This window comes from Saccoglossus kowalevskii, chromosome 6 (assembly GCF_978046115.1).
Source record: "Saccoglossus kowalevskii chromosome 6, keSacKowa6.1, whole genome shotgun sequence".
Lineage (NCBI taxonomy): Eukaryota > Metazoa > Hemichordata > Enteropneusta > Harrimaniidae > Saccoglossus > Saccoglossus kowalevskii.
In genome coordinates this window covers 1,812,495-1,837,893 of record NC_140646.1, presented here as the reverse complement: position 1 = coordinate 1,837,893, position 25,399 = coordinate 1,812,495, and the positions used below count along the sequence as shown (strand labels likewise).

The window sequence follows — 25,399 nt, the reverse complement described above, 5'->3', positions numbered from 1 at the left end:
GAATTGCAGTAAATTGTAACTGTTTGTAGTGGTTGTATGTTAGTCTAACAGGAAATGTTCAAAATATAGCGAAATGATAATTGACCCACGAGTCGCCCAAACGTATTAACGGTATACTCCACATGTTATGCTCGTGGCTATTGCCGCTATGTGTGGTGCAGTACATTGATGAAACAGCAAACTGTTGCTATGGATACGGGAGTGAATCATGCACGTTTATCATCTACGCACTTTTGATTCAATCAAATGATAATAGTTGTCTCGGTGGCGATTGGAAATAAAATCGTCGTCATTGCAGTAGATTATTAAGTCTTTCTGGTGGTACTTGATACTCGACAGACGCTCATCAGTAAGGTAGGTTGTGTATTCTTATGTATACCATATGTATTCAGTGGAAACCATCGACAATGACAATTTTGAGACTAGAGATCTGAAATGTTTGCAGTGAGCATTTTGATGTGTGTTTTTTTATTGCTTACATCATTCTAATTTCGTATGTTATAGCTCAATTGATCATTTTATCGTTTATTTGAAAGTATCAAAAAGCCTCAAATTCTACATGCATCATGTCGGTTTCAATTACTAACTACGCCGCCAATCATGTACCCCTCCCCATATAGCGCCGATATACATTTAAAAAATCAGGGTCTACCAACCATGGGTATCCTATAAAAAACGGTAAACATCGACTTCGAATATTATTTTACATCTAGAACAATCTATAAATGCGAGTACTTGGACTGTTTACTTGTATGTTTCAAGTTAATTTTATTTATAAAAATGCTTTCCAGAGATAATTTTTTTCGAAATTAAACAAGTCGATGATAAAAAATAAAAAAAAAGAGCCGTATTAAATATTCATAAGTAATCCCATTTTAGAGAATTAGGAGTATACTGAAATGTGTAATTTGCTATCTATATATAGTATACAATGCATATGATGAATTGTGTGAAATATTTAAACAAGTCGTAATAATTAAAATAATTACTTCTAAATGTAGAATTTTTAATAAATAATTCACTATTTTTATGTTTTTAACCTACTTGTTAAATTTTCCTATTTTTAATACTTTTCGCATATTAGTTTATTTGTGTTTAGAAAGACGAGATAAAGTGTACGAATTGTGGTAAATATACAAGGTTTTCCCTTCGGTAAACAATACCCTTATATAGTATACAACGCCACGGGTAATCAACCACTACATACGTTGACGGTATTTTTAAAAGAACAAATTGTACTGTGTCAATCAAAAAAGAGAATATGGTTATTGGGGGGGGGGGTAATGTGAATTGGGTAATCGGTAGTAAAAACAATAAGCGGCGAAAATCTTTCTTGGTAATATGTGTAGATACTATTTGTCTACACATCTGTTGTAATTTTTTGAGTGGGGGTGTTAATAAGTTTGTTTAAGGACTGTGGTTTTATTTCATGTGTAGATTTTATATTGTACTATGGCGTCATTACTGTAAAAAAATCAACAAAAATAAAAGTAAAAAATATTGATAACAAAATTGGCCGAAGTAAAAAGAATTATCTAGATGTCTTGACTAAAATGTGTCATAACGTAGGAGAACAATTGGGTTTCATTCTCCTGACTATTTAGACCGGCATAACATATATGATATGTTTGGGTATATTTTAGTTTTTTTATTCGGCCGTCATCTCACTGTTATACCTTTGCATAAATCCCTTTATAAACCTGTGATCACTCCAGACGTGTTATGAAGCATTTCGATAGGAAATCGAACGCCAAGTCACGTGTTTATTTATGTCACGTAAGGCCAGGAAAAAAATCTCTGTTTCTCGTTTCATGGTAATTTTAAAATGAGGCAGTGAGGCGATTTTTTTTGAATACTGAGCTACAATGGGGGAAGTTGAGACAACTGCGAGTACAGGCGCATTTTGGAATGCCTTAGACGAAAAAGAGAAACAGAGATATTTTTTTTTCTCAGCCTAAGAAGCTGAGACGAGATACAAATTTGAAATTATGCGAGTTGTTATTACAAGAACGCTGATTGATGGATCCAGGTTCTTGTCGCATCCAATCAAATAATTCAATGTAACTTAGGTCAAACACAGCATTTCACGCACGGGATCAAAAGTACCGTCATCACCGGTCGGCTTTGGAAACGTTGGACGACGACTCAGTTTACATATTATTTTGTTATTTCTGATTTGAAGCAAAATAATCATCACGACTTGTAATTTTGATAATTGTAATTGACGCATCAGTTCGATCATAGTTTAACTCTGATCCCTCTGAATGATGTGACATCAATACAGGGCTTCCGCTGCCTGTGTGGACACATTACAGAGTTTGGTTGCCATATAAACACAATTGGATGTTACGCAGTAGGTGTAGGTGCTAGAGATCATATACAAAAACAGTTAACGCTGCCACCAATCAAACAACGCGTATTCAATGCGACCTCCACTCAATACTTACTTAATATTTCATATAACGCGTCAACTTTCTTTTGAGAGAACCAGTAGTGGAATAGAATACATCTATGTATTTATTTGCATTAGCTAAAATATTAAAATTACTTGAAATTTTAATGAACATACTGCCAAGCACACAATTTGTCAAAAGTTACGTGAATACAACTTTTATGCCCTCAGACAATCTAGGAACATAAAATCTAAAGAAGGAATTATTAGGTAATAACAATAACTTTCAAATTACTGTATAAGACATTATTCACCTAAGTATTTAAAGTTTGCAGATCGAACAATTTGTGAAAAAAAAAATCACTCACAAATGTATGTTGTACCTCTGTACGATTGGCTAATAGTAATTCAAATAATTGATGAACAGTATAATAATTAAAAGACTTCCCAATTTTTAATATAAACAGTGTTTTATGATGAATCCTTCTAAAATACTTCTCATTGAAAAAAATCTCATGTTCCTCATTCTTTTTTTTTATAAATGATGAGCACTTAAAAGAAATAATAATAATTGGCATGTAGAATAGCTATCGGTCTATAGTAGATTTGTCGTTATGGTAACCAGCCAGTTTAATGTCTAGAGTTACATTTATACGCAATTGTTTACTGTGTCGGAAATGTAAATCGGACCTTGATAGTGTTAGCCAAAGCAAGAAATCGACAACATCAGTTAGAAATTCTAGAGATTGAGCTATTAGATTTCCGATGGAGGTTGCTGGGGAAAGTGGGTATTAGAAAGGTCATGTCAATTCCAAGTGGTCTGCATTGAAGTTACATCCTCCAATGACAACAATACTTGTTTTATATTTATAAATTATGCACTGAGAATTTAACGGACTCAGAATCTTTCAATTTTTTTTTTTTTTTTTTTTTTTTTTTTTTTTTTTTTTTTTTTTTTTTTTTTTTGGGTGTCCGAAACACTCACTCGAAAGTTTGAGTAGATATAAATCCACTGTTTTGGACCGGCACCCTCTTGCTATTTAGTCCACTTCGACCAAAACCACATTTTCACGCAGTGTTTCTAGCTGTAATACTGCCGAACAGTGGAAATATTTTGTATTTTGAATGTTTCGGGGTGGGGTAGTTATCGACAAACACACTACTATCATAATAGTAAAATGCTTAGAAACCACCCACGTTTCTAGATTCACAATGCGTTGGTGTTATTTCTAAAAATCACAACAAAATGCATATTTCAGTCGTTCACACAACTATTATCTCTTCCTAATAGTGAGAAAAATGTCGTCTGCTCAAAGAAGACTGTCAAACACACGAAGACCGCCTTTACCTGGATACTTTTCACAGTGTGATTTCAGCAGGAGAGTGTCCAGACTATCCATACAAGATGACCAGTCGGCTAGCGAGCCATCGATTCCTTCTTGTCGAACACAGCCAGAACGTAGAAAGTCTCACACCATAGAATTGATACGTAACGATTCACTACCAACAATGTTGGGACAACGCGATACATTCTTGGCACAACAGGATAGCAAAAATAAAAAAATCGCCGGTGTTAAAAGAAAAGAGTTCGCGAGAAGAAAAGGCATGTCGGAAAACGTGCTGAACTCGGCCTCTTACAGCACGAACATGCGCAAACGTGAGCTTGGCGTCGCCTTCACTACTTCCCGCCATACCGTGGATATAGTAGAAGAGGATAACGAATTTGTAAGAAGTGATGTACAAACAGTATCACCATGACATCGACTAATCGAGTTATCCGTGTCTATTGTGAGAAGCCATCATGACAGACCTCCGACAATTTGACTAGCATGAGACGGGGTAGAAACAAACACCACAAACGCTCAATGACGTCTCGAAAATAGATGACATAATAAACAAATATGATGTATTTTTTATTTTTGCCAGCTGTTTCTATCGTTTAGTATTCAGTTGTCCAATTTGGCGATCACTATTCGAGACAATGCTTTATTTATTCATTAGAAATTTGTAATGCAATATATGTCTTGCCTTTCTCTCGAATTGGCATAATAATTTGTACTTGCCTCTCGCTGTAGTCAATATGTTATCTCAATATTCACTGTTAAGCATTGACACGAGTCTGCGTGTTTTTGTTTTGTTTTTGTTTTGTTTTGTAACGTAAATTTATTTTGTTTCTTGTAATTAATATCAGAATCAAAAGGAAATGTTATGCAAATATTCAATAACGTTGAAAGTGAACTTATTCCCAGGTCGTTTTTACGAAAGATTACTAGTACACGTCAAAGCAAAGACAGTGTTTAATGGGCGTTGGTTGTCGCGCCACACGCGTGCGATAGTTGCATTGATATATATATATACATGAATTTTTGGCAAGCACAAATAAAAGTTTTAGATCTTTAAGATCTTGACGCAAAGTGCACTAACAACCGACTGTTAAAACTTCATTCATTAATAAATTACGTCGCTAAACAGCTGTAATCGTTGAACCCATATCTCGCATATGCGCAGCGCGACGACTAAAATAATTTCTTTTCGAAGAACATATACGTATGGAAATAGCGATTTTGGTGTAAATTATTTCGTTAGAAATTTATATTTTGCAGTTTGTATTGCACCCAGTATATATTGGAGTCCCAACGGGGATATATTATTCATGTTCTTCCCCTCGTGTTTATACACCAATCATTCGTACCCACTTAACTTTAATGAATGACGCCCTAAATTATGGAAACAATTGTCACAAAAGTAATTAATAAATAAACGCTGCTTAGACTGATAAATATGATATTTAGTAGATAATAGTTGGTAATTGTAGTCCTAAGTAACTATTAAAATAGCTAGATGTTTCGAGCGATGGCTCTTTGTATTTATTTATTTATTTATTTATTTATTTATTTATTTATTTATTTATTTATTTATTTGAAATATTCAGATGCGATTTAAGCAGTTGGTTCTGATAAGTTTGGTGGGAACTACATACAATTACATAACTAATTATAGCTACTTTATCCGTGAATATAAAGATCACACTAAACAATTGTAACAGCAAGGACCTTAGATCAACTCACCATTAAAGAGAAAACGAGTTGCAACTGAAAAGAGCCAAACAAGTTGGCTATACAACAATAAAGTTAGTGCGCTGACCATTACGAAACTTAAAATATTACCCGAATCACCATAGCAGGCCTTTCATCGTGCTATTTGTGAAAAGATTGCTTCTACTATGCGTTGCTGCTTGTGAAAAATAGAAAAATGCAGTTCAATACCTCTTTCAGTTCTTGCGTTTCATCATCATTAGGGTAATTTCGCCGTGGCATGTCACAAAAACATAGCACTGCAGCTGAAGCACATTACGTTTTGGTTTTGCTGCAGTTCATTTTTTGTGTTATCATTTTTGTGTTATATCACCGTGGCGTAAATACCACACATGGAAATTAGTTGGGACTGGTAAAAAGTCATAAAAGGCAGATCGAAAACACATTTTTACCTATCTTAAATAAAAGTATGCTCCGAAACTGGGCAATTACCTGTGGAAATGACGGAGACACCGGCAATTTGGATGATATGTTTGCCACATTCCGATTTATTTGGTGTCACGATACGCCTGTTAGGGGGTGTTGCTGAGCAATTATAAGTGGGGTCTAGCTACACGCACCATAAACCTGGAAAACTGCAAATTGGTTGAATTGTTTCGCCAGCAACGTTACTGAATGGCTAAGTATATGATTGTACAGATTAAGAAAACTAGTTATCCATTCAATGCATCTTCTGAATGTCTATCTAAAAGATATGATAGTTAGTGTCCCAAAAGTGCATCACTACTTGATGTAGGTGGATGACATCACTGTCATGTCTAACTTGAGTAAGTTCGGCACATGTTTTCCAATTGGGTATCAGTATAACCCCTTGCACAGGTCCATTACCAAAATGGGACCAGTGCGGCTCAAGACCATTGATATGTGATGTTATTAGGGAGATACAAGGGTCTAACTCAAGTTTTATCATTAGACCTTGCACCTCGGCAAAGACCGTTCAGTTTTAGTCAAATGAAAAACAACCGTTTCGTATCAGATGAGCTCTTTGTTTATTTAGTTTCAACTCCGTGAACTATAATGGATTAAGTTATTAGTAGTTTAACACACTCCACAACTTGCTTGACAGTTCTGTAGCATGTACGCTGGGTTCCTAGCACATTCTCCTATACTCTGCCAATACCCACAGTTAAAGTCATAGTCGTAACATGCCGTACCTGTGAACGCAAGTAACACGGTAGTTTAGATATGCAGTGACATGCGATTATGACAAATCGATTTAATTTTGTAAGAGGCTTTCTAATGAAATATTATGTATACAAGTGTAGAATACCAACAAATCTTACCTTCACTGTTTGGACTATTCCCATTACACTGCTGCCCGCAGCTTTTTTTGCAGTTCTTCTTCATATATGCCGAATGGGTTCCAGTACAGTAGCCCTGATTGGCCCACCATTCACAATTCACATTTGCATCTGTGCATACTATGAAGAGATAACGATACATTATTTGAGTTGTAGGACTTTTGCAAATATTATGGTGGATGAAAACTGATAAAAAGCATTTTATAATTTAGAATAAAGAAGCTGGATAGCGGGGTTTTATTTATTAATGTTATTGTTTAGGACAAATACTACATCTTCATCTGAATGTACGTCCTATATACAAAATATGTTCAAGTTGTTCCGGAATATACATCTCCGGAGATGTCTCTGACCCTATCTGGCCTATCTGATATTTCGTTGTGTTATTATACAAACTATTCATGTCGTGTCTTTTTTCATGAATTATTTGGTATGTAAGAATGTCTTACTCGATCCACCACCGCCACCGCTACACTCCTTACAGCTCTTTTGGCAGTTAGTCAGCATATACTCAGGGTTGGCAGTGCACTCTCCACGTCGAGCCCAACCGTCGCATCTGTTGTCGTTGTCTACACAATCTGGTGGAATAATGTATCGCTAAATAATTACTGACCAGCATTTTTTATTTAGCTCAATTAAATCAGGTTTGGGAGCCGAACTCGGCCCGTGCCGGCGCGTTTAAATAGTACCTTTGGGCTCTGATGACAAAATGCTGTGGTAAATGTAAACTAGGTCAATAAGTCCTTTGTCAAACAAATTTTAGCGATTTGATGATATCGGCGTAATAGAACAATTATAGCTCGAGCTGTACAATATATTAGTAATTGTGCGTGTCCCAGATTTAGGATGCAATAAATAATTTTCACATGGCGATATGAACTATAATGAACATCGCAGGGTACGCATTTTGTGCTATCGTTTCCCTGATTTCGATGCAAAGTCTCAAATGACCCAATAACATTCAAGATAATTTCTTTCTCGAGAAGACAAAGAATGTTACATTAACGAAATTATAAAAAAAGAATACCGCCATTAAATACAAATTAAATAGAAAGTGTCAAAACATGTTTAGTACTAAACGTTATGATATTACTCTTAAACGCAAATGGCCGAAAGATGAACGAGAAAGCCGCGAATTTCTGTTTTGCCTCATTCGTTGTTTCATCAACGCAACCCTGCTCCCCTGTTCAATGTAATCGTGGTATTTGTAACGGTTGATCGCGATGATGGGAACTAATAGAAAAACATTTGAGCCCAAAGTGGTTATTAACTTCTAAAAAAGATTTCGGTGGCCTTATGGTGAACAATCTGATTAAAATAAGATCCTGGTTGGCTTATTTTTTTTTAAATTTAATGTTAATTTTATTATTTAATGCGCTACGAATAGAGTTTGTCTATCGCCTGGTATTCACATGAAATACATCACTATACCCAAGAAAGTATACTAGTAAATCCATGAACACACTCATTGTTTGAGGCCACAACTTCGTCAGAACGCTTCAATAGTAACTCCAACCCATCTGAACATGCGTGAGAATGTATCTCGTGTTCACGAGGAGTCAATGCAGTCTCTCTACTTACCTTTGTCGTCGCAGATACCGCAGCTATCTTTGCAGTTCTCTGACATCCATTCCCCGTATGTGCCCCGGCAGTACCCTTGTTGAGCCCAACCGGAACATCCATTGTCTTTATCATTGCAGTCTGCGGGAATAGTAAAAATATTAATATAGGGCGAATGTAAATTCCGATGGGACGTGCATTTACCGTATTTATTCACTCGAATCGACGAAATTACACCAATATAAAGCTCCCTACATACATTACTCACTGCAGATAAAACTACGATAGAAATGAGTGACTACTATAGATGTTGTTGCAAAAGATGATATGACAACACATGTTCGTATACGCAAAGTTACAATATAATCCAACGTTCTTCTAAAGACAATTTACTTTCTAGTTTTCTGTGAATCAGAACTAGTACCCACCTCCACCCACTTCGCCTCCGCCGCCACCGCCATCACTACCATCACCTATAATAGAAACACATCGACGATTATTATAAATGAATATTAATATTATCATTGTTAGGTTCATCATCTGCGATTTCCACTTAAATTATTATTCAAATTATATAATTGCGCTGTGCTCGAGCTTTCTACGGATCGTGAGAGAATACGCTCCAATTTTGCGTTTGTGATTACAAGTTATATGACATTGAACTGTACCGACGATCGGCGTAACCGAACAAGTTATCAACCAAGCATCACCTGTAATGCCTATTGGTGAACGTCGCTAACTCCTTTGTAACATTTTCTGACATGTATTTTCTATACACGTAAGCATTGACTATCAATCATGGCGACAAATGCTAATGGTGATGACGTCAAGCCGATCTTCATGATCTTGAACGAGATCCATGACGGTAGGAAGGACGATTATATAACACAAAAAGAAGTGTACCGAGCCGCAGCCGAAATAGTACCTGCTAAGAACCTACGATGCATCCAATTTGCAAGAGGTATTTGTAGAATATACTTGAAAGGTTTAGCGGAAAGAATCAAACTTGTAAGTAGTGGCTTTACAATCAGGGGTCAGCATGTTCAATTACGGGAAAACAACCCCTTTGTTCAGCGTTACAATGGCATCCGACTTACTGTGAAAGGATTACCATTCTCAACTGACAATTCACTAATTGCGAGTGGTCTTTTAAAATACGGGTGTGAAATAGTCGGCATAGACAACGAGCGTCTACGTGTCAATGGTAAACTGACGGATTGCATGAAAGGCAATCGCTTTGTATATGTCAAGTCGGTAGGGAGACTCATTCCAACATATGGTGTACGTATGGGAAAATTTACCACCAACATATTTTATCGTGGTCAGAAGGAGAAATTAAATTTATTTAATCGAGCAACAAATGAAGCGATGCACGATAGAGCACTTGCAGATACTAGCAATAACGTGGACATCACACCAACCAGCCCAAACCTACTACTGGATGACGGTAAAAACAAGTGCGATACCGAGTGCCAGTCAAAAAATATGCAAGATGAGATCGCCCGATAAGAAACTTTTATTGATGAAAAATACAAAGAATCCCAAACACCGTTGAAAGAAAACTTCAACTCGCAACAAAATGCCGGTGATATTGATGACTCCAATAAAGAAAGCGATTCTACCCAAATCGATGGTGCTTCAAAAAAAAAAGATAAAAAGAAAGAGAAAACGCGGCAAAGTAGCAGTGGAAGATGCAGCTAACATGCGGGTAAACAACGTGGAACATAACTCACAACCAGCAGAGCATAGTGAAATGCGTAGGTGTCGCTCTCTAGAGGACGTTGGTCAACGTACAATCACCGCCGTACTGCAGGTTATTAGACATCAAACTCCCGTCGACACGACAAAGAAGAGAATGGTAACTCCACCAAGTCAACTGGACAGTAAGCGTCGGGATACTTGGGATGAACAGATAAGTGATACAGGCAGCTAGTTTTTCTTTTTATCTTTAAGAATAAAATTTCTGCGGTAATTTCTCACATTACTAATTAAATGAACGACAATTTAAAGATTATAACTCTTAATGTCAATGGACTTAGAGTTATTAACAAAATGCATGTTATCTTTAATTAGTTGGAAAAACAAAAAGCTGACGCCGTTCTGTTACAGGAAACGCATGCGAACAAAGCAATTGAATTGAAATTTAAGAATTTATGGGGTGGAAAGGCTTTTCATGCTTTTGGCATGGGGAAGGATAAAACTCCAGGCTGTGACGGGCTACCAGCCGAATTTTATTTTGAATTCTGGGATGTTATTGGGCAAACAGTATTTAACTCAATTAATGAAGGTCTAAAAACCGGAAAATTATCCGAATCACAAAACAGTGCAATTTTAAGGCTGTTGTATAAAAAGGGTGAGCACAGTAGTCTAGATAATTGGCGTCCAATTAGTTTACTAAATACAGACTATAAGATACTTGCATCTGTTATGGCTAGACGTTTACAGCCAATTCTCGGACGTATCATAAATACAGATCAAACGGCATATATTAAAAATAGATTTATTGGCGAAAATTTCAGATTAATATACGATATAATCGCTTATACTGATATGGAAAACATTCCCGGGGCAATTTTATTTCTAGACTTTTGCAAAGCGTTCGATTCTGTGGAATGGATTTTTTTATTGAAAGTTATGCGTAAATTTGATTTTGGTAATAATTTCATTTCTTGGGTTAAAACAATTTATTCAGATTGTAAAGCATGTATTATCAATAATGGTTGGTTGTCAGCCAAACTACACCTAACACGTGGTATCAGACAAGGCTGCCCTCTATCGGCTCTGTTATTTTTACTTGTTGTGGAAATTCTTGCTTGCAAAATTAGAGCGTCAACAGCGCTTTCGGGAATCACCGTACAACTTGAAACTTTATTTAATAGGGAAATCCGCAAACGAAGACTCAATTACTAAGGCCATTGACATTGTAGTTAATTTTAGCAATGTTGCGGGTCCTAAACTAAATAAGAGAAAAACAGAAGGTCTCTGGGTCGGAAAGTGGAAAAAACGTCGAAAAAAAATTGGTAATATTAGTTGGCCGATTGAACCAATTAAATCGTTAGGTGTGTATTTTAGCACAAGTGAATCAGATACAACCAAACTTAATTTAGAAGGAAAATTAAAATCAATTGAAAACGTCCTTAATCTTTGGATTACTAGGAATTTAACTATCTATGGGAAGGTGGTGATTATTAAAACCATGGCTGCTGCTAAACTTACATATGTCATGAATGTTTGCACAAACGACTTCCTTATTAACCTTGATAGACTGTTTGCTAAGTTTATCTGGGGATCCAAAATCGATCGCATTAAGCGTGGTACTATTATTGGTGAATACAACCAGGGGGGCTTGAATGCATTGGGCATTTTTTCACAATGCAAAGCTCTAAAAGCATTCTGGGTAAATCGTTTAACAGACGAGCCTGTTAATGTGAATGTACCGTCATGGAAACTAATCCCATTATATTATTTATATAAGGATGGTATTGCTAAAACAATCTTCAATATGAATTTCTCAAAACCAGGTGATTGTGGTTGCTTAAATTCGATACTTCCTTTCTACAAAGATGTGATCTTGTGTTGGCATGAATGTGAAGCAAGCACTATTACGAATGTATCAGACGCGCAAATTGCCCTTAATCAAATTATTTGGTGTAATCAAAATATTGTATGTGATGGGAAAACACTTTTCTTCCGTCACTGGCTGGAAGCTGGTTTGATCTATATAAAAGATGTGATCAGCCAATCAGGAAATATTAAAATTGAGAAAATCGTCACGAATTTGACAACCAACGTAGACTGGTTAAGGGAAGTTTTTATTGTTTATAACGCTATTCCACTTAAATGGAAAATGCTAATTAAACAAGAACCCCAGTTATTTCAAGCAGCTGATGACCAGCAACAAGAAACTGCTCATCTATTATAGAATTACAATACAATTAAAAAAATAACAGTAAAACAGTATTACAAGACACTAGTTAAAAAAAAGTTTATTGTACCTTGGGTAAACGAAATGTGGGAAAAAAAATACAAGCTAAATGTTTGTTGGGTCAAAGTATGGGTTGAAAGGACAATCAAAATTACCCAAGAGCGCAGATTATCAGCCTTTATGTACAAATTCCTGCATTGTATTTTACCAAACAATGATAAACTGTTTAAATGGCAGAAGACAGACTGCAAACTATGTCGTATCTGTAATTACACAGAAACGCAATACCATATGTTTTGGGAATGTACACGTCTATGCAATTATTGGGCATGTGTGGAAGAGTTTATTAATAGCAATACTAACTATGCGGTTTCTTTAACATTTGATGATCTTGTTGCTGGTGTATCAAACACAGACACATGTGTCAATCATATTATTGTAATTGCAATGTTCTCTATCTATAAATCCTGGTATGTTTGCCAGAGCAAGTCTATAAGCACATTCAATTTTTTTAATTGTTTTTCATTATTTAAATCAGAGCTCGTGTTTAGAATTAACATTGAACACGAAATTAATAAGCATAAAGCTAAATTAAAATGGGGAAGACTAGTTGAACTGGAATCCTCTCTCAATTAATAATAAAAAAAAGGTCTCAGTTGATTACAATGTAGCCACATTACTTAAGCGAATATTTTTTGTAATTATAATATATAATATTAACAGATACTATATGTATTATTTAAATAGATGATTATGATTGTAACTTTATGTAATATTAACAAATAAAAAAAATATATAATTGCAAATAAATCACTTGGCAGAACGATCGTAATCTCTCGACAGTCTATCGTCTTCAAGAAAAATCCAATGATATCTGAAAATGTGGACAATACCACCTAATCGCTTAGTTAGCGAGTTGGCGATTTAAAAATAGTGGCAATACCGGATGCATCTATGCAATGTACGTCACATAGATGGTCCTCATAAATCTTGAAGCAAATTATCAAAACAGATAATGTAGATGTTACACGGTTGTCATTGGTTACTTACATTCATATAGTTTATTCAACTCATAGATATCGAGTTGACTGAATGAGTTTCGATTTCCGATCTGTACACTCTGTCTAGGTACGATGGTGTCCTGACCATTGACAGAAAAAGCATTACGAGGATAGTGCATAATAGATGCGTAATCGTATTCAGTTCCAAGACTGTCTAAGTTGTATTTTTCAAAATTGTATTCCATTCCTAAAATTAAGAAAAACAAAAATTCGCACAATTGTTACTAGAACATGATTTTTCGCGTCGTAATAATATACTGCGTTTAAAGGGGTTAGAGGGAGTGTGGATATTTAATCTCGGTTGTGTAACGTTAATGACAGAAAAAAATCATGGTTTACCTCTTTGAATGTTCGCCCAGTATATTGTGACGTAGCTGTCCCTGTCGGTTCGAGTCTGTTCGTGGTGAAACCCTGCAGCGTGCATCATTTCGTGCATAATCGTACCCCGGGACCAAGTACAGCTGCCCCCAACGGAGAGTTCTTGCATACCGCCAGTACGACCGACAGCAGACCAGCATCTGTATGTGAATTAACATGTTTATGGACGTTAATCATTTTTAACATCCTGTTTCAACATTGTGACTTTGTTGCTCTACCATTCGATGGCTGATGTGTACTGCACATTATTTTCATGTATGATTCAACTCTGGTAGTATTCGTGTTACTATATCCAAGGTGCAATAATTTGTGAAAGGTATCCCAGTGCGTTTGAGCATGGCGAATTAGAATATAAATGCACATATTTTTAAAGAACAGCTTTGCATCTTGTATTAATTCGTACGTAAGTAACAATTTTTGTTTTAAAGGGCGGTGGTCGTCGCGCAGCGCGTATTCGAATTTCATGTAAATAAACAATGTATTTTACACGCGTTGTGTACGTTGCTATGAGTCCCATATCGAACAGGACGCGGCGCGACGACCACCGCCCTTTAAATATGTTGACTGTTTTACTTTTCAGAACAAGAATGTTGACACAACAGTTATTAGCTCGTTTTTACGACACCATTTTATCAGTGTCCAAAGGATCAAGTTGGCTTGAACCAGCAAACACGCCATGTAAACGCGTTCAGCTCCTAATAATCTTGGGGTTGAGTTCAGATAAGACTGGTCCAAGACATCGAAATCACGCCCTCCATCGCGGACTTCAAACGACGTTCTCAAGAATCGACATGTATGCTTCCACGCTGTCCGAACTACAGATAAACGAATTTCAGCACTAAGTATCGCGAAAAAAATGTTGTTCGTTGCGGCAACTGATACACATCGTTTTCTGCATTCTTACTGCATGAGCAAGACAGTAGATTTGTGATTGAGAGTGCTGTTGTGTTTGGCCATGAACGATCAGACTGAACTCTCCTTTCCTTAGAATTTAAACGTACAAGCAAAAGAGAAAATCCTGTTACTTGCTGGGAGGAGCAATAGTTCGGCTCCAATATAATGCTACCGTGTAAACCAATCAAGTCATTCTTGCGCAAAATCCCGTGCGCGTCGCGAGTGTGCAGGTAATTCGAAGCGCAGTGTACATTAAAATGTTCATAATTTTTAGGCGAATGCAACTAATTCTATCAAAAGAGAATTTTTATTTTGCAATCAATCAATCATACTACAAAAATTACATCAAGATTGAATATCAAACAAATGATAAACATTCTCGAAATTAAAGATATCTGACAAATCAATGTCACAATTTGAATACGATGAAACAGACAGGTGACAATATAACGCATTTGAACAACTCTCGTGAGAGGTATTTGTAATGATGACAACCATCTTTATTTCGCGTCAAACGTGATAAGTTGAATGTTTGGTCTTACCCAGATTTTGGAACGATTCTGACGTAATCCCGTTGATTTGTACGCGGCGTCCACTTAATACAAGTATATTGAGTGTACTGGCTTATAGCATCCATGATACGGGAACGTGCTCCGCTATCTATTAAAAACAATAAATATACAGATATTTAATCAATGAAGATTATTAACCAGATACAACGTTGAAACGGGCTGGTCTTTGTGTGAGAATATGATGGCTTCGATAAAGCCCGTAACAGGAGACCGTCAAGTAACCACAGAGTAAATATTTATTTGCACCGACGGGTGTACACCTGTCAAATCTAAACGCCCTCACCGTGACAACGAGAACGCTAAATTTCCAACCACGCTCGTATATGCATTTGTAACCTACCGAAGCCGTAGTCTATCTCGTACGGCACGATACCACCGGACCATCGTTGATTCATGTTTGTAATCGCATTACGTGGTAACTGGAATAAACAAATAATTGCGGCTTAATATAATTAAATTACAAATTGTTATTAAGGAAATCGACATTGCCATGCTGTACTTCAGTCTCTTGCATTACGTTTCAAAATGAATATTTCTCATACTACCAACTTTTAAATTGCAGCCTGATAAGAGTATTTACATGTAACGATCGACACGGAAATTAAATTAGCCTAACCGATATTAGCTCAGTTTTGCTGTAATCAGGTTATAATAATTCCTGTCGACGAGCGGAAATTGAAAGTGGTTGGCAATACATCACACGAATTTCTGGAAATATATGTATATCCAAATGCAAATTAAAACCATTAGAATAACTTGTATGGAAACCATACAATATAAATGATTCTCGTATATAAAAAAACATACACGTAGAGCCGGGAAACAGTATACTTAGTGACAGTGCCACATGTCAGGGTTAAATATTCTATAAAAAATACTTACATCCGGTCCGATGTAGATATCGCCCTCTAAGAACCCCGAGTCTGGGTCTGAAAACAAGGAACATTTTGTTGTGTTTACCAAGGTCGAATGATGATTGTGTACGTTTTATTTTACAACAGTTCAGAATTACTTAATTAGTATATTATCATGATATAATAGTAGTTTAGTTGAATTACGTCATACTAAAAATTCCAAACTCACCATTAATGAGAAGACGGTTTTCTGTCAAGATGTACGACATAGCGTCCTCCTCGTTCTGACCGTATGTCGTTTGTGCTAAAGCAAAATAAAATAGTACAATATTAGGTAAATCTACACGAAGAATCGAGATTAAGAAACAAGTTAATTAAAAGATCTAGCGTTCACACCAGCAATTCTTACAAGTGGCGTAAATATGGCGGCCTCTAGATAATACACAAACTGACGCTGACTCGAAGATAGACAATGTTTTTTTGGTTGACCATATATTTCTGTCTTTTGTGTATTTTTTCAACTAAATAACAATAATTGACAATTTTGGGCAATGTAAAATGCCATACAAATATAATACATATAAACTAAGCAAATGATTGCCGGTGTTGCCTCTGTTATGCCGGCGTAATATGTTCACATCGGTTTTTATGCCAGCGTAACTATTACATATTAATTACGCCGGCAATTATACCCCCTACAAGAGGTTTATATTCCGCCATTTTAAACCCCTCAACGTCAGTCGGTTTTACGTGTTCACATCTGTCTTCTCTTACGCCGACGTAAGTTATATCGGCACATCGGCGTAAAGGAACACAACAACAAATGTGAACAATGATTAGTATCGGCAGTAAACAAGTCTGTAGGTCTGCTGAATCTCTCATTATTATATTCATTATCAGGGACCGGGTTTATCAAATTATATATAGGTGATGGGTTGTTCAAATATATACTTACCATCAAACTGGGGCGTGATTACACCAGTTGGCTGTAATCAAGAACAAAAAAAATGAATATATTATATATGCCATTAATGAGTCAAAAAGTCGCGCTATCTGGCGACGGAGCGCTTTTGTGACGTTATTCTGAAGTGGGTGTAAGAAGTATCTGCCAACTCAGGTTTTGTAGACTTTGCAATATAGGATTTAGTATTTAGTATTCTCTTAAAAAACTATTTTTTTATTGACTGACTACCACAGAATGAAACAATAATGTCACCGTGAATGCCGTCCTTTACATTCTCATTCAACACGTCACAGGAGCGCTCTCTCGTTTCATTTGTAGAAATGCTGTATCGCTGTACTACAGTCACAGTGGTGTGAACAATGGGGTGAATCCAACGTAATTCAGAATAGCGTACAATGTCCAGTTATGTATCACGGTGATATCTTTGGCGTGATATCCAAAATCAGTGCTATTAACGACTTGTAGTCCATCGACCTCGGTTAAAGTCGTAGAGTTGAGGTTAAATGTACACGTAAGATAATCTCGACAAATACGCCTTTTGAAGAACGGCGGTCGTCGGGCAGCGAGTGTTCAAATTTCATGCGAACAAACACTGTATTTTACACGCGTTGTGTACGTCGCTAGGGTATAATAATATCAGTACTGAATATTATTCAATATGAAGCGACCATCAATTGTCGACTGGCTATACTCACTAAATCTGGCCATGTCGTTATCAACGGCTCGCCGTCCTCTGGTTCATCGTCAGATAGAGCACGTTTGTCCACATCCTACGTTGAGAAATGAGTAATATGAAAATAAATAAAAAATGATATAATCAGCATACGTTCACAAAGTTGCTTTAGATTAACTGCAACTCAAGATTACGAGTGTTGATAAATTTAAAATAGCGGTACGGTAGTTTGTATTCTCCGACGTCCCAGGCCAACGCTAGTCGTTGACCGCGAAAAACGACTCTAATACCTAATATTTATTCCGCGTTGTTCTACACTACCTGGCCAATGTGGCATACAAGGTTCTTAGTACAAATAAATAGGCTACTCACTCTGGTGTATCTTTCTACTGGATGACCATGCGAATACTCAGTTAGAAATAGGCAACACAACGCAATGTAACGAAACAACATTTTCCCATCTAGGTTCCAACCACAGCTCCCTGGTTCCAACGTACTGGTACATGAACCTATCGCGCTCCAATTTATATCTGTCTCATTTCCGCTATTCTGACTAAAGAAGTATCGCAGTACTACGGTAAGTCACGAACCAATAGACTCGCACTGATAACGAGATACACCCACGTGACGCCATCGGTTAAATAAACAAAACTTATCTGCAGTGTATACTAGTTTACATGTATTCACAGTACCTCTGTGATGTATTCAATCCTAAATCATAATTCAGTTACTAGCTTTGAAGAGTGAGGTCATTGTATAATGGTATTATTAATTAATTAACCACTGAATTTTAATTTCTCAATTTTGAGACTATTGCTAAATTACCATGACAAAGTGATGTTACATATCAGAGCCGGTAATTCACAACGAGCGGAAATAGCTTATCCAGCACGAGGACAAGCAATTGTGTTCTTATCCATTGTGCAAAAACCATTTCCATTTTTAATTTGAGACGTGCTTTTATGATCAGTAATTAAATACTAATGATCTCTGTACAAACAATTGAAATTACAGTATAATTAATATTCTGTTGGCAATCGTCACGCAAATTGTACACGGCTAATAGTATCGACATTATTCTACTTGTTGGGGCTAAATTGTGTGTTGTGTAGGGTTTCAAAACAAAATGCACAATACATGTAACACAATAACTATCTAACGTATGCGGAGAAATAAGCATAAGCATAAAAACATTTTTTTTCATTAACATCCTCTACATTATCAGAAAAGTATCTCTTTATTTCTGTGGCATTGGCAAGTAATTATTGATAAAATAATAGAACCAGCACGGACGGTAAAGGCGGGATTTGCTCTGACGAAGCGTCTGTTTGAATAGACTGCTCTGTTTAAAATTGTATATTGCAAAATAGACTAAGCTATGAAGTAATAAACGTCTGAACTGAAACAATACTAGTATTATTCTCGCTACACTATTTCCGGGTCCAACAATCCGCCCTTGTACAAGATATTTTTTCTAGCGCGCAGGCAACTGTGATAGGTATTTTTGATGGTTAAAAACCTTTCACTTAGGTAACCGGGATTCGGTCGTTTCCACGCTAGGCTGACAAAAGACACACACAAGCTTCGTTCATGTTCCCAAAACGATTCTCTGCCAAGTCCCTGGTTTTCACCCGAGACAGCATTAAATCCATCTTTATTTCTTGTCACCCCTTAACCAATTACAATCAGTATAAGAGACTCCAAGGCCTTGCCTTCAAACAAACAACCAATCACATGAAAGTTTTACACATCATAATCAATTAATTACTCGTCAAGCTGTCTAGAAAAAACATTTCTATATATTGTCAACGCCAACTAATATTGATGGGGTAATAGTCTCGCACTAACATTCCACAAAGATACCACCTTAGTTAAAATCGCAAACAACATTGGTTTAGAATTACAGCTACTGTCTTGTATCTTAAAAACTGCAGAGTCATAAGATGTTTTTGGTTGATTTCGACCAGCTCGCCATCTGGTCTTGTCATTAACCTTTATCAGTATATGTCATGGCAACCACTGTCAAACTGACTGAAATATAAACCATGATACAACTATCAGAAGCAAATCTCCCTCAGCCGGTGGAATAGCGGGGAATAGCGCCACATATTCAATGCAATAATGTCGATACTTATACACACATCGCAAGATTATAAGCGTTTTAAACAAAAACATGTTTTTAGGCTTCGTCGTCCTGTATTTCGTTTAGTGATTCGAACTTCCCAGATTGCGTAAAAACGGATAGTTTCGCGATTTTGACACGGGAAATGCCTTGGCTTAATTATTTTCTGAGGGACGGCCGCTTAGGTATGTGCTCGTAACTTGCAGCACACGTTAGGTAATCAAACAAAATGACCTTGTACTAAAGTACAAACAGTATGTTCAAGGTATTCACTTTTTCATAGCATAAAAACGATTTTATTGTGACACCCTCAAATCGACTGATTTCCATTCCCCTTACGCTACCACTTGAAATAGTATTTTTTGCTTCACTTGTTTATTTGTCTTCAATTACGTTTTGGTGGCTGTCACTGTCGTCTTCGCAGCCTTGCCGATGAAGTTGTGGTTCAAATTCAAGTAGCTATCGCCGCGGCTGAGAAAATTCGAAAAATCATTCAACTAATACACCGGAAGTCAAATTTGCTTAACAATGCTTTTGTCTTTGTCGCCATATTGATTTTTTCTTGACAACTACATCATTTAAACCTTAGTAGGGAAATTCACTCCATCAAATTGCGTTCGCCATGCTAGGCAACCAAAAAATGTATTTGCACTAAAGTACGTTCAAGATCTGGACTTTCTCATAGCATAAACACGATTTTACCCTCGCTTACTAAAGTCAAAATATAATTGGGGTCGCAATCACCGTAGCTATCGCCGAGATAAGTAGTATATCACTTCTTGGTTATTATTGTCGTCCACAGCCCTTCTATAGAGGGACTGTGTGTCGTCCAAGTAATCCACGTCCCAAATTTTGGTTCCTGGGCGCCACTAATAAATAAGCTATATCACCACTGGGCCATCTTCGCCAGCCAAGGATCGTTTATTAGGCCGAAGCCTCAACATTAACCCTTGGCAGATTTCACCACAATTTAAGGTATGTCACACGCCCTCAAGCGATTATAAGATTAACTCGGGCTCGTTTGCATTACCCAATCAGAACTCACGATAGAAACGACACATACTAGTACTTGGTAAATTAAAAATAGTTGAATATAGAAATCAACGAAAGATGAACTGTCTAGCTTACTGACCATCAAAAGAAAGCGCTTAGTGCTGTATCTGATGATGATGTGTGATGTGTTTGTTCACGCTTACTAAGACGGTTGCAACGGAGACCGGATCGGGCGAGACGATATGTTATCATGCAGTTTCGACAGTTTAATAAAAACGGTTTGCACAAATGTCTAGCCATTTTATCGTCTTCATTTACTTGGCCACAGGCAATTTTAAACGTTGTAATAAAACATTTTGGAAACATGTCAACGAATGTAGACCTTTCTGTTCTTGACTCGCAGTGAATTGGCGCAAAGAATGCACGTCTGTAATGACGTTCAAATTTATGATACCGCAACGCTGATTGGTGGCGCCAGCTTTTATGGCGCGCCCAATCAAACGACTCAATTTAACTTCAGTGAAATACAGCTTTTCCTATCGCGATCACGCACCGGTTCGTGAATGGCCGGCTTTAGCGAAACCTTGCGATTCGGACGATGCCACTGGGTCGAATCAATGATATGTCACCCAAAAATGAATGATTGGGTGAAAATCGTTTCTTTATTTTATTTTTGACCTCGGAAAGACATTCGCGCTAAATTTTGGATTTGGTGGATAGTCTCTCACCTGGGCCGTTGGTGTCTCTCACCCCGGATTGATTCACGTTCCAAATTTTGGTTCCCCTGGCGCCTCTAATAAATAACCTATCCTATTTTTGGCCTCGAACTTTTTCGCTCGGAAGGCAATAAGAATCTATTTTCAAGGACGCAGGTTATGGGGTGAGAATACCGCCAAAATTAGCTTGGTGTCATTATTTGAACATTGTTTAGTTGTTTGATCTTTATTTGGAAACTTGTTTGGTTATTATTTGGTCATTATTCGGTTATTTGGTCTTTATTTAAACATTATTTTGTGCTTATTCCATTAGTGTGTTATTACTGCAGTATCGTATTGCCATTGTTTCATTATTCCAACTTTATTTCTTAATTATATCATTATTGTGTAATTGTTGCAATATTATTTTGTCATTGTTTCATTCTATTACAATTGTGTCGTTATGTTGACATTATCTTGACATTCGATTGTCATAAGATTCGGTTATTTTCACCACAGTCAGCTGGCGCACACGTGATAATAAAATAAATACGATATTTACTATATGGGGGCCGCCATCTTGAATGCAGCTTTAGTTTTAGCTGCATTCAAGATGGCGGACCCCATATAGTAAATATCGTATTTATTTTATTATCACGTGTGCGCCAGCTGACTGTGATTTTCACGTCCAAATGTCTTTACATTCGGTTCGCTTGACTTGTGATTACCTCAACATTCGGTTCGCTTGACTTGCGATTACCTCAACATTCGATTACCTGACCTACATTAGCTGACCCCGCTATACATTCAATCCATAGTCCCGGGCAGCCTCCGATTAAGCGTTACTCATGATGGCAATGTAGCCTTTGTAAAAGTTAGCGGGAATTTCTGAGGGAACTGACTGAGGTCGTCAGAGCCTGTCGTGGCGAAATATCAAATGCCGCAAAACTTGTTGTTGACACGACGCGCTCCTAGCGAAATTCGCGAGAGACGATCGGACTTGATCATTATATGATGACCAGAATGTGCTAAGAACCGTTCACAAGACTCGTTACCGTGTCGTGAACTAGCGAAATTTGAAAGAGCTACTAATATTCTTCAAGCTGTTTTTTTTATAGATTTTATTTTTCATTTTTTTCGCCTATTTTTTCCAGTTTAAAAATGTGAGCTAGCTGGAGCCTTTATCCCTTGTCTATTTCTAATACACTAGATACCAGCCGATAACGCCTCCTCCCCTTGCCCATAGGTACCGCGTACAGTTTATTATAGTTCCTGGGCTCCCTGTGGTCTAAGCTGTGAACAGTGAAAATAACAATTCGTTTCTGATGACGAGGCAGCTTGTTGGAACTGGCGCCGGCATTACTAATGTATTACAATCATGCAGGACCGTGTTACAATCAGGTGCAGCCAGTGGAGCCGTTCATCGGAAAAGCTGGTCCAAGAGATTTTTGTTGAGGGCAGGGGATTTTTTCTATTTTTTGTAGGGGGCGGGAAATATCAGTACCCCCCCCCCCCCAGTGGGCAGGGCAGATTTCTTTAAAAAATGGACAGGGGAACTTTGTTTTAGTGGATAGGATACTTACAGCCAAAACAAGGTCAGCTTGGACGTTCAGTTGCGAGACATAACAAAAAAACGCAGCCAGTGATACATTTCAAAAATAAAAATACAAAATAAACTCAATCAGAGGCGTCGACCACGCGCGTTGGAAATAAATATTACACATTGTGACACAGTCTCACCAGCCTCTTTCACTCAGGCAATATAATTATGCCATTTCCCAACGCACTTATATTTAATACCTTGACAAAAACACAACAAGAAAAATGCAAATCAGGCTTGTAATTACTAGTAACTCAACTCGAACGCAATATTCATCACTGTAAAAGTGGATAAATTCGAACCAGCCAGCTCATGACCGGAGACGTCCAGTCGTCTTGGTTGAAAACTCGCCAATTCACCATAATCGTGGTGGTGAACTGTTTAGCTGATTTTTCAAAAGATCTTATGGATATTCAATTCATATTTATCCCAACTTATTTGAATATATCCTTTCGGGAATTTGAGACATTGTTCAGACGATCCTGTACAGGGTTATGTCTGATGTCAACTAATAATACGCAATTATCCAGGCAGTACTAGAAACTATTGCTCATACTAATCATGTTTTGTAAGCTGGGAAGTTGGATACTTGAACGTGTTGTCCCCGGTCGTGTAGTAGACGAGAATAATCGTACTGTCACTTGTTTTCGTCTTAGCCTTGTCTTTTCGTTTTAACCGTCACAGTCCGCTTCATTGAATGTTTAGTTTGATAATTGATGAACATATATTTATTGTGAGACCGTTGCTTTCAAGTTGTGTTAATACAAATATGATTTAAACTTGTCCCTTCCGTTGCCAACGTATTCAATATATAGAAATAGCATATGTGTGTGCGTTTGCGTGAGTGATTGGGGCGAACAGCGAACATTATTTCCAGCTAAAATATAGTATTTTACTGTATATCAATTAGCCTTTGCGATCCCGGAATAAGATACTAGTAGTTGACCCTAAAGTACTCCTAACCTTAAGTCATAACATCTCAGACTGCTATAGTAACATTGACATGCGTGCATCAGTGTGTTCTTTTTATTTCATTCAAAAGATTTAGGGACGCGGAAAAAAAAAACACGCAGAAATATTTTTTCCTTGTTTATACTCCACACACAAAGTAATTTGTCAGTCGTGGCGAGTATGTGTGACAGTTTATTACTTTTGTGTGAATATAATTAAATTATGTATTTTTTGGTACGGTGTCACTCTTTTGGGAAGATAATGGTGGCTCTGAAAAGGACCGTTTAGTTTAGTTTCGTTAGAAAACGATATGAATTAACTCCAATCTATGACCCGCGTGTGTGTGTGTGTGTGTGTATGTGGGGGGGGGGGTCGATCTTCTTAACAGTGAAACTGAAACGGACACGTGAAAATTACAACTCAACCTCGATTTATTCTTCAATAGCATACATACACACACAGTGGCAGCGGTCGCCCCACAAAGAAAATGATGGGGGTGTCGCCCCTCCAAAATCAAGCGGAAACCCTTTGTGTCAGCAAAATTTCCCCCTATGCAGGAAATAGCGTTTTAGATTGTCTAGATTTAAAATTTTTGCATGCCCCCGGACCCCCTAGATACTATAAAATAGCAATTTACTAGTCAACTACAGAATTGGGTTTTGTCAACCGTCGGAATAAGCTACTTTGGCCAGTAATATATGGGGGAATTTGACGGAGGAGACATTCACAGCAATTCAATCAAAACAAAATTGAAACTGTGAAACTGCTTTGCGAGCGGAAGTCGACATTTACGAAAACCTCGAATACAGCACAACTATGATTACTGCAGATGCGAGGCATGGCTGGCGAAAAACTGTCGTGACACTGACGTGATTGCTATTGGCAATGAAACCCAAAAATTCATTACCAATGCAGTTGTTACCAACGAAGACATCCGATTTCGTAGCGCCATGAAATGAATGGCGCGCTACAAATCAGCCGTACAAGTATATCGGCGTCTTGACAATAATGGAGTGAACGTAAAAAAAATCACGCCCATAACAAGAATATGTCTGTCAATAAGTACCCGAGATAAGAGCGGCCGGGGAATGAGAATCAGAATGATACATGGTTCAACTTTTACTAAAAAAAAAGAACCGTGATGGCACTACCAAGTCCGCTGAAAGGCCGGCTATTGACCATGTCAGCCGTGTTACGATTAACTGTGTAATAATTCCTCCTCACTTCAGTCATCGCATTTGGAGAAGTAATATTCTTTAACCAACAGGCTCTGACGACCTCAATTAGTTCCCTGGATGTTGGCGAAACGACCATTATTTAGAAATTTCCGCTAACTTTTTACAAAGGCCGCATTGCCATCTTGAGCAAT

At 37.3% G+C, this 25,399-nt stretch overlaps 2 protein-coding genes across 2 annotated transcripts; one reads left to right on the top strand and one right to left on the bottom strand.

Annotated features, from left to right (window-relative positions):
* The first annotated feature begins 272 nt into the window (after positions 1 to 272).
* Positions 273 to 4,795, top strand: LOC146741461 (uncharacterized). The gene is made up of 2 exons (XM_085500725.1): positions 273 to 354; positions 3,684 to 4,795. The coding sequence occupies exon 2, from the start codon at positions 3,692 to 3,694 to the stop codon at positions 4,148 to 4,150; it is 459 nt and encodes a 152-aa protein (XP_085356851.1). The 5' UTR covers positions 273 to 354; positions 3,684 to 3,691; the 3' UTR covers positions 4,151 to 4,795.
* Positions 4,796 to 6,452: 1,657 nt separating this feature from the next.
* LOC100378969 (zinc metalloproteinase nas-13-like) lies at positions 6,453 to 18,375 on the bottom strand. The gene is made up of 14 exons (XM_002735905.4): positions 18,042 to 18,375; positions 17,692 to 17,766; positions 16,988 to 17,018; positions 16,262 to 16,336; positions 16,061 to 16,107; positions 15,519 to 15,597; positions 15,149 to 15,266; positions 13,674 to 13,852; positions 13,324 to 13,521; positions 8,777 to 8,821; positions 8,370 to 8,489; positions 7,238 to 7,366; positions 6,771 to 6,908; positions 6,453 to 6,641 (listed from the first exon to the last, which is right to left on the bottom strand). Exons 1-14 carry the CDS (start codon positions 18,120 to 18,122, stop codon positions 6,526 to 6,528), a joined length of 1,431 nt encoding a protein of 476 aa, XP_002735951.2. The 5' UTR covers positions 18,123 to 18,375; the 3' UTR covers positions 6,453 to 6,525.
* Between the last annotated feature and the right edge of the window lie 7,024 nt (positions 18,376 to 25,399).